A 10,763-nucleotide genomic window follows, 5' to 3' on the forward strand; every position below is an offset into this window, starting at 1 on the left:
ATTCTGCAGCCAAGTGACAGCAGGACTTCAATATTTATTGTTTCTGAAAAAATGAAATTTCCCATGATTAAAATGACTAACTTATCATCCGAGAAGAGCTCCAGTAGTCTACTGGTTGTATTAGAGCTGTCTACAAATACTGTCTTGAACATTGCATACTTTGGTCTTCTACTATACCTGGCTAGATGTCCATGAAATATGGCCCTCTTGTTTCCTCCACATCACCTTTTCAGAAAAGACTGGCTGTTTATTTATATAATAATGAGGAGATTTTACCAGCAAAGAAGCCTTATAAGTCTTCATAACCACAAAAAGGACATGGGATCACCAAGTCTACTTCTACTGAATTTGCTAATGGAGGTCAGACGTGGGAAGCAGATGCAAGAGAAGATTTTCTGAGAGCAGATTAAGAAGTCTGTACGGGTGTCCTTTACCCCATTAGCAACTTGTGTCACATCTTGGGAGGGCTGGAACCCACCCATCACCTCTCCCACTGCATCCAGCCCAGAACAAGTATTGCAGATCAGGGACACCCAGATGAGGACATTGCCAGGTCACTACTGATTTGGGAAGGCTTAGACTAATGTTTCAAAGTGCTGATCATTCGTGGTTCAAAGATAAATACAACCTTAATGACAGGAACCTTATTGTTACCAAAAAACAAGTGAAAACATTTAGATTGAACTAACAGAAGACTTCGGTGATTTACCCCAACTCATCTAAAAAGTACGCAGGGTGTATTTTAGGATATACTCGAATTACAAGGCCAGTTCACCACAATTTTTTCACTTAAAACAAACTCACGGAGATTTTTTTTTAATAGCACTCGTCATGAGCTGTGCAATGCCAGCATGCGCTGTGCATGAGATACAGGGAAGAAAAGGGGTTTTTTGTTTTTGAGACATGACTCGTGATTTTGACCCAGTCATAAGGTATGACTTGGAAGTTTTATGCCGGGAACTGCAGGCAGCCTTCAGCATCCCCATGGGGAGGAGGGGAATAACTTGCTGGTGAGGGGCCGTGTACTGGGTATGCCAGAGTTGCACATAACCGCAGAAATTATGAACTCACTAACATCTACTCTGAAAATCATGGAGTACTACAAGTATTCGGAGGGGAAAAGTCTCCCCCTGGTGGGAAAAGCTTTTTCTGCCATGAAATTAAATGCAGAGCCCTTCCCGTCATCAAAGTGCAAAGACTGCAACAGTGATGGGCCAAGAATTAGAAGTCATGGGCTCCACATAATGTTGACTCTACAGTATATTGTCAACTAGATCTTTGATGTCCTACTGTCAATAATTAACTTGAAAATTTAAAAATGTAATGGCTTCCTATAAACTGGCTTCAGTGACAGCTCAGTTCTTTTCACACTGTATTGCTTAATTGCAGCCTCATTTTCCAACAATTTCTTGAATTTATTGCTTTCAAATAATCCAAATTTATTCCTGTACATGAAGAATATTATTTCTTTCTTTGGAAATACAGGAAAACATTACTATATTGGGCTTTTGCTAATCTTGGTGGTATTTTTTTTTTCTTTTAACAGCACATATGTTCCAGTCCCACGGAAAATCAAAGTCAAAAAAGAAAAGGTGAGAAATGCTGTTTTTTTAATTTATTCTGCTAATCTATTTGTAGGTCTTCTGTCTCTCCAGCAGACTGCTAGAATCCAGGGAAGCCCTTGACATTCATAAAAACTGCAACCGAAATACATACTCTTTACAAGTCTCAGCTAAGTTAAAGGCTTAGCTCCTGTGTGCCATTAAGGCCATAGATCAGCCACGAAATAACTGATGTTGGAAAGAAACTGCGCTTGTGACTATGTCATTGCATTACTGCTGTTCTGAGGGTTGCATTCCGTCCTGTGGTACTGCTCCGAGAGATTTAAGGTGCACTGTTGGCCATTGGTGCTCACTCTGTGAAGTAGTTGCTCTGTTCCCACCCGTCGCAGTCATTTGGATGTAATGACACTTTGAGCTGTGGAGAGACTTTGGATTTTTTTTTAAATAATTTGACTATTTGAACGCCAAGCGTGTTTCTCACTCCTGGGACAGTTCCTTGTAATAAGGAGCTAAGTGAACTCTGAATAGATAAAGCTGGGAATTTTCAATTCAGCGGAGAATTCATGATGGCATCAATGGCTCTTGGGGAAGGCTTTTAGCCCACAGCTGTAATAACTACCTGTATTCAACTAAACAAGCTTGGAGACTGGGCTCAGGCCAAGTCCACGCTTTTTTTTTCCCAGGTGTATTTATACTCTCCTAGGCAATGTTCAAGCAAGGTTTGGAGGATAGCACAGTCCAGGGAATATTCCCTGTGTTCCACAGGGACAGAAGTAAGCAATGTGGACATGATCTGTGTCAAGCCGCTTCCCTCAAGACTAACAAAACATCTCTGACCCATTTTATTTCATAGCGTGGATGTGTAGAAGGCAGTCAGTCAGGGGACCTCACTTCTCTGAGAAGGTCAAAGAAAGATGGACAAAGCTGGTGCTCAACCTACAGCAGTCAGAAGAGAGTCCATCCCTTGCATACTAACTCACTGCCCGAGTAGGCTGTGGCTTAATAGACATGCCCTACTGCTGAAGGCAGGATTTCCCATGGGGAAGGATGGTCGTTCCCATGATGGACCTTTAGCCACCATGCAAAGACTTTCGTTGTTGCAGCTGCATGGCATGAGGACATAACCAAGGCAGGCTATGTAGGGAGAGGAAAAGCACTTGCTCTTCTATAGACCTTCCAGCAAAATAAAGTCTCATTCTCTCAGCCTTTGGAGAGGCTGCTTTTCAAAGCATCTCAGGCTCCTAATGGCTCAAGGGCTGGTAACGCATGACGTTAACACGAGAGCATTAAAATTACAGATTAAAACACGTCCTTCATTCAGGAGGCCATGTTTTGCCAAAGGCTTCAGATGAGACCTTTCACAGAATCACAGAATGATACAGGTTGGAAGGGACCTCTGTGGGTCATCTAGTCCAACCCTCCTGCCGAAGCAGGGTCACCTACAGCAGGCTTCACAGGACCTTGTCCAGGCAGGTCTTGAATATCTCCAGAGAAGGAGACTCCACAGCCTCCCTGGGCAGCCTGTTCCAGTGCTCCGTCACCCTCAGAGGGAAGAAGTTCTTCCTCATGTTCAGACGGAACTTCCTGTGCTTCAGTTTGTGCCCATTGCCGCTTGTCCTGTCGCTGGGCACTACTGAAAAGAGCTTGGCCCCATCCTCCTGACACCCACCCTTCAGATATTTGTAAGTATATATTAGGTCCCCTCGCAGCCTTCTCTTCTTCAGGCTGAACAAGCCCAGCTCTCTCAGCCTCTCCTCGTAGGGGAGATGTTCCAGTCCCCTCATCATCTTTCTAGCCCTCCGCTGGACTCTCTCCAGTAGCTCTTCATCTTTCTTGAACTGGGGAGGCCAGAACTGGACAGAGTACTCCAGATGAGGCCTCACTAGGGCAGTGCAGAGGGGCAGGAGAACCTCCCTTGACCTGCTGGCCACACTCCTCTGAATGCACTCCAGAATGTCATTGGCCTTCTTGGGAGCCAGGGCACACTGCTGGCTCATGGTTAACCTGTCATCCACCAGGACACCCAGGTCCCTCTCCACAGAGCTGCTCTCCAGCAGGTCCGCCCCAAGCCTGTACTGATGCATGAGGTTGTTCCTCCCCTTTAACCATTATCAATTTATATCTTTGTGCTTCAAGCCATGGACCTCTAGAGGGTATCAAATAATCACTTAGCTCATCCCTACCTGTTGTGAGGAACACAATAGCCTCTGCAAAACCCCTTGTGAGATGCACTACAGCGGGTTGTTCAACTCACGTCACAGTTGAGTAGCACCAGCCCAGGGTATGGCTAGCAATATGCAGCAGTGTCCCAAGCGGGTAGATGAGAAGCTTGTATTTCTTCCCACACCATGCCGTGCAAAACACCCTGTGAGAAGCGGTCACACACAGATACAATATCAGCAATTAACCCCTGACTTTGTAAAAGGAAAAGCCCTGCAGCTAACCAGATAGCACTGAAATGCTGATACTCTAATTACAACGCAGCATGGAGGGAAAAGCCTCTCTCATTGCCTGACTCAGGGAAAGGGATTGAAATCAAGGTCTCCCACCAGTCCTTGGATTCACTGTACACTCCGGTCTGATCTTAAGTGCTCTGTCTCCATTAGATGGCCTCAAAATTTCCCCAGGAGTTAACCACATGCAATTTATGTCTTGTAAAAAAAAGTCATGGAAAAATAGCATGTTTGGGAAACAGGAGAAATGCAGCTGATGCAACCTGATAGGGCTCCTGATAGTTTACACCTGACCTGTGGTTTCCTTAGATTTGTACCTGTAGAGACACCAAGACATGGTTGGCATATTATGCAGAAGATGCAGCTGCTCCTACTTTCCCACACAAATTACGGTTGGACTCTATAATCTTAAGGGTCTTTTCCAATCTAAATGATTCTATGAGCCTGTGAAATCTGGCATAGCATCTTACACTTGCCTTGCTCAGGCCTCCAGCTCCCCAGAGCTGACCTGCATTACAGTAGGACACTGCAGGGAGGGTCGAATGCCTAATATTCTTCTCATTTCATACCCATTGGTTTCAGCAGGAATCACCCAGAATTTACATTAGTGTAAGCAGGTAGGGTATCAAGACCAAGTAAGGAATATTCATGTGTAATTGCACCTGGGAAATATTCTTGAATGCATTTAACTATGAGACTTTATTTTTCCCTTTCACCTGCCCTCTGGCAATAATTTTTACCCATTTCTCCCCCACTCCCCTGCCCCAGTGTCCTTTAGGGATGACATGCTACCATTTTTTTTTCCCCGGGGTATTTTATTAATGAGTCTTTCTCTCCAATTTTGCCTAGATCCTAGTTTATAATCCAGTTTTTATGAAATACGTCTATGAAAACTGGCTCCAGCATCATGGGAGATACCCCTCCACAGGCCTTCTGTCTTTGGTATTTGCACTCCATGTATGCGATGAGGTAAAGTGTGTCTATGTTTGGAAATATGGATTAAAAAATCACAGCGTTTCATGCTAAAGTGCCAGGTGAATGCCCTGGCCACTCACTGACCCGGTATTTTCCCCGTCCATCTTCTCTGCCATTTGGTTCTTCAACCAGATGCAGAGTCCTCAGTAATGTTCAGACCTGCTCAACTGACAGTGACTGCTTTTTTAAAAGATGTCGGCAAGTGGTATGGTTTAAGATGCATTCAAGGGGAATACAATTAAACATAAACAGTGGGTTTCCACTTGGTATCAAATGACATCTAAGTATGGATGATGTCAGTGCCCATCTTGTTAGTGGAAGTCCCAGTTTTTGTCTCACTGTTAAGGCACTAAGAGCCATTAGTGTTGCCCTGGGCGTGCCCTCTGCCTCCAGCTGCCAGGCCAAAAAAGTACAAATCTCTTCACCTTGAGTTGCTGCATTGAGTACTGAGGTCTTATTGGTCTAATCAGTGGAGCCAAGAGGTTGATTCAGCAACCTCCCGGTAAGACATTAGGGGAGCAGGATCGCTCCCTGGTTTCCAGTGACTGTGCTGCCTGCATCGCCACTGACTGTAATGGATGTTAGGGAACCTCCATTTGGATATCTAAATCTTAAACATAATCTCACCTGAAGAACTTTGACAACCAGCCATAAGCCAGTTTGGGGAATGCAGATGGTCTATTTTCAGATCCAAGCTTGTGAGTTTATACAGTAAATTATGGTAAAAACCTCTGCTCCAACAGTTACTTGAGGAAGTTCCCTGGCTGGAGTGGTGTGAGGTGCTCCTACGTGACTGGAGTCTTAGCTAGTTACTGTACGTCCACGTCAGCTCTACAAAATCCTGCAAGCATGGGCTTGTCAGCATTGGGGATAAAAATCACTATGCTGGCAAAATCCATGGCCTAGAGACAGATCTGCTGATGAAAGAGCGCTTTTGTCACTTAGGCCTGTATTGCTTGGAGACATGATGGAAATACTCCTAATGATGCTGGCAGAAACTGTACCATAGTCAAGGCAGATAGGATGGGTGGTTTGGGTGGAGCCTGTTTTCTGGTCAGCAGGCAATAAGAAAGGCTCTGACCAAAAATAACTTAAAACTAGCTCATATTTGGTTGGGTCCAGATGTGGGTGAGTTAGGGCACCTATTTTGCAGGCTATGACCCATTCAAACCCAGCCATATAGCCACTCTCAGTTTAAATAAAAGTCAGCTGTGATGTTTGGACTATTACCACCAGAGGAGACAAGCATACCCATCAATCAGTGAGCCTTTGGGAGAGGAAAGACCAGATGCATATACACACAAAAAGATCATAATGTCCATCTGCCTCTGAAGTGACTGCAAATGTCATATAATTAAGCATATAAGTAGGAGTCAACATAGATCATAATTTGGAAGACTAAGAGCGAAACCAAAATTTTTCCACTTTTTGTGGCCTTAATCAGCTAAAGAGGAGATTCCCATCCCAAGCCACTGATGTCCTGAGGTCAAACATCAAGCTTAGGGGGCATGAATGTGGTTTTCATATTGCTAAATAAGAATTAATGGATAGAAATTTCCTTTTCTGTCTGAGTTCAGCTACGGTGGTGATCTCAGCATAGCTTAGGATATAATGTCCCTTGGGTAGACCTTGGGCCGTTATTCTGTGGTTGTGTCATCCCATGCAGCAGAATAGCTTGGCACACAATCGAGGTCCTCAGGTGCTGCTGGCTATAGATAAACTGAGAACAAAGAGAGTTTTTTCAGCATTTCAGATGAAGATGAATTGCCGTCCAGGCCATAACACTAGTTCTCTCTTACTTCCTAGGTGAACGTGTACGGTTTCGGAGCAAACAGCAAAGGCCACTGGCATCACTACTGGGAAAACAACGCTTCAGCTGGGGCTTTCCGGAAGACGGGTGTCCATGATGGGGATTTTGAGTTCAATGTAACTTTGACTCTTGCCTCCATTGAAAAAATAAATTTTTTCAAGGGCAGATGACCCTGGCCATGGCGAGAAGTGGGGGCTGCAATTTCCAACATGCAGCAGAACAAAGCTTGGTGAAGATGATCTGGACACCAGCCAGGCTTGACTGCATGAATCTGCGGTGGATTCAGAGCGTCTCACTGCTGCAACGCTCTCCGCAGGAAGCTCGGCCAAGGACCGGCTTCCACGCTGCACATGATTTCCTATCTACAGATAGCTAGGAGCTACCGATCAGTTGTGGGAATAAATGAATCTCTGCTTAGGCTTTGCAGCTTGACTCTTGAATTACTGATGAAAGATCTGCCTGTTGCAATTAGGGGAAACCTGGTAACAGAAACTGCTGTTTGTGTGACTGTTCTTTCCTTGAGCAAGGCAGGAGATCCTTGAAGAAGAGTGAAGACAACTTCTGGGACTGGAGACCCACTAGGGCAGCTGTGAACATCATAGTAAGGATTACCTCAAAGAATTGAATTCACTTCTGCTGTTGATCTTCTTTTTGAACTGTTTCTTCTGTTTCCTCTATTACTTCTGGTTTCATGGTGTTTTAAGGAAAAACATGATGAAGCTGCCTGGAGTAGTAAATATTTCAGCCATTGCCTCATTCTGCATTGATAATGTCTAAAAAAAAAGGATCAAATCATCTTTGATTATATATTATTTAATATTGCTTCCTATACAGCCATAATGAGAGAGAAAACAATACTGAAAACTCCAGCAAAAAAAATGGCCTTTTTAGCCACTTCTTTGTTTGTCTTGTTTGGTTATATATAATTTTTGTTTCTTTTTTTTGGTGGAAAATGTTCTGGAATGCTCATTTTTATTGAATCAGTTTAAGGTTGGAGGGTGGACTTTTTTCTTTCCGTCATTTATATGTGCCTTTTATAGTTGTGCAACAGACATGATTTTTTTTTTTTAAATGACAAACCATAAATTAAACTTTTTTATATAAGGGGGAAAAAGTAACAAAAGTTTAGCCTCCGTGTGGTACACTTTTGTAGTGAAAAACAGTAATAACAGCTCCTATATTGTATTTGAGCAAACACAAACAAGACTAATTTTTAAAGGTAGCTTTTACCTTTTTTATGGGAAAATATCCAGAAGTTCCAATGAAACTTTTCCTCTTATTTTTTTATGAATTTAGAAAGTAGTATCTCTTTACAAGGTCTGCGTTTGAATTGGAAGAAATATCACGGGTTGGGATATGAGCTAGTAATACACTAGGAAACTTTTGCCCTGTAGCAGTATCTACAAGGACACAATCTACGCAAGCTGATCCTACAGTGTAAGCCAGACTTCAAAATTATGTGCACCTCTGGAGGAATGAGTGTATTACCATCAATACCTCTAGGCAGTGTGAAGAGGCAAGTGACAGTGGAGATTTTATATCCACAAATCTTTGCTGGAATCAACTCATTTAATCCTCAAGGACAGATAAAGTATGGATCCAAGAACAAGGTTCAGGTAGTGAAGAATGGACAACAGTGGCTTTTGCTTCCCGATATCATGAAAACAGGATTCATGTACTATTGACCCATTCTCAGCTCTGGTGAAGCCAGTGGAGTTCTTGCCACAGACTTCAAGGGACTTTAGATCAGGCTTGGAAAAAATGGCATATTTCATTTTTGACGGATTACGATGGTTGGGGGTTGTGGCAATTTTGAAATCGTCATCTAAATGACTCCTCTTTCATACACCAGTTATGGCAGCATGTCCAAGTGGATGAGTCTTTAAGTTCAGTGAAAGCCTCACCCTTCAATCAGTGATGTGCTTTAGTCCAAGATTTATTCCCTTGTCTTTCCGTTCCAGTTGTTAACAGCGAGCTCTTCTGCAAGGCAGCAATCCAAGGCACAATGACATGGTCAGCTGGAATATACCTATTTTGGGCCACAGCACTGCTCACCAACATGAACTGCTCTAGCCACACGAGTATTACTGGACTCACAGTGTATAAAGACATGAAGATGCCAAACATCTGTGTGGGGAACTGAGCTACCTTCGCTGTACATACATGACCCTTTGGTTTAGCAATACTGAAAGGGCAAGATTTTCAAATCCTCATGCTAAGACCTGTTCATGATCCTCATGTCAAGAATTCCTTTCCCAGCATGGTGGCCAGCAGAACTCACCTGCATGTCACAGGTGCAGCAAATTCAATGGGCTTACTGCCTTCTACACGTCCTTTGTAAAGGAATGGAACATTTCTACCTGAATCATGTTTGTCTGTTTTTTAGTTTTAAGCATTCCCATTGTTTAAATTGTTGTTAATCAATATCCTTCTGGTGAGATGTCACAGTAATATAAGAAAAGCAACTTTAAGAGCAGAAAGACTCCATGGAAGACCCCAATGGTGTCTTCACCCCGACACTGGATTTTGGTGATACTTTTTCCATCAAGACCTTAAAATATTTTAAATTTTTTTTCCTCATGGACAGACATCAATAATTCAGAAACATTTCATTGCTGTTTCAGTCATTTTTAGAAAAACTTGGAAGAAAACTTATAGTGGTTTGGTACCCAAATCCCACTGATTTTTTTTTTTTTATCACAGGTTGAATTTTGGATTCAAAGAAAATGGTAAAAAAATCAGCTATCTTCTAGCCTGTGTTATTCTGAAAGTTTCCTTTTGCTGCCCAACTTAAATTTCCAATTTTCCACTGAATATTCTGCCTCTGACAGCACATATGAAACATTGTGGCTCGTGATATTGTGGATAGACTTAGTGTCTTCATCATGGAACAAGCTGCAATTCCCATTTAATTTTCTTGCCAACAGCAAGCAGTAACTGTGTACCACTGATGTCCATTTTTCAGAGTGCACGGAGAACAGAGTGGGCTTCAGCTGGAGGATGAGGGGTAGTCTGTGCTGTCACATTTCTATTCCAGCGGAAATTTTTCTAATCTCCTTTAGGCAACTGACTGTTGTTGTGCTAGATATTTGTCACAATTTCTCCACAGTATTTCTGCTTTTTTAAATGCCTTCAGAATAAGGAGATACCAACAGATGATGCTGAGGGAAGAATTAATTCCCACTGCCAATGTTGAAGGCTGTCTGTGTTTCTGCTAGAAATTTTCTGTGTTTATTTTATTTAAAAGAACAACAAAGGAAAACATTTAGCAACGTGTCAAGCCTTCAAACTCTTGGACTGTATTTGCCACCACTGCAAAGTCTCTGAAGCACTCCTTGAGTGTGTGTTATATTTTTTACCAAAGCCAAGTATATTGAGCACTTTTTTTCTCCCGTGACCAGATTTTCTTCCTATTTTCTTTGATTACACAATTGATCATGATAATTGGGTTTGTTTTCTCTGATAGTGGGGAGTCTCACTCAATCATTCTTTGACATTTTATTTATTTAATTATTCAGTATGATATGAATCAAAATAAATTTTTTATTGTAACCAAATCAAAAGTGTTTCTCTCTGTGCACAATTCTTCTTCCCACAATATTTCCATTAGCTCCTAGAACCTCCTCTGTCACATAACAGTGTAATGAAGCTTTAATCCACTTCCCTCCCACCCATCCCTTTGGTGACACTGGCAGAGGAACACATGCTACTGGAAAGCTTGTGGTCATGGGCATCACACTGTACAGCTTATGTAACTTCTAGGCCTCTTGGGAGAAAAAACTTAAAGTTTATATGCCTGGGGTCGCCTGAGGGTTCTATGCTGTATTCAGGTGATATATAGGGGAAATTAAGGCAAACTCAGAAAACAGTGACTTGAGAAGAGATTCAACTCACCTGTTCTCTGGACAGACAGACTTGGCTCCCTTCATAGAAGAAATGCTGAGGATCTACCCTAGGTCCGTA

At 42.6% G+C, this 10,763-nt stretch overlaps 1 protein-coding gene across 1 annotated transcript in view; it reads left to right on the forward strand.

Annotated features, from left to right (window-relative positions):
• ST3GAL1 (ST3 beta-galactoside alpha-2,3-sialyltransferase 1) overlaps nt 1-10,399 on the forward strand; it is a 93,363-nt gene extending 82,964 nt beyond the window's left edge. The window contains exons 5-7 of the mRNA XM_075415517.1: nt 1,547-1,592; nt 4,865-4,984; nt 6,797-10,399. Coding sequence (XP_075271632.1) covers nt 1,547-1,592; nt 4,865-4,984; nt 6,797-6,970 — 340 coding nt within the window. The 3' untranslated portion in view covers nt 6,971-10,399. The remainder of the gene's footprint in view (nt 1-1,546; nt 1,593-4,864; nt 4,985-6,796) is intronic.
• Nucleotides 10,400-10,763: the final 364 nt, after the last annotated feature.

The sequence above is a fragment of the Opisthocomus hoazin genome, chromosome 3 (assembly GCF_030867145.1).
Source record: "Opisthocomus hoazin isolate bOpiHoa1 chromosome 3, bOpiHoa1.hap1, whole genome shotgun sequence".
In the NCBI taxonomy this organism is placed as follows: Eukaryota; Metazoa; Chordata; class Aves; order Opisthocomiformes; family Opisthocomidae; genus Opisthocomus; species Opisthocomus hoazin.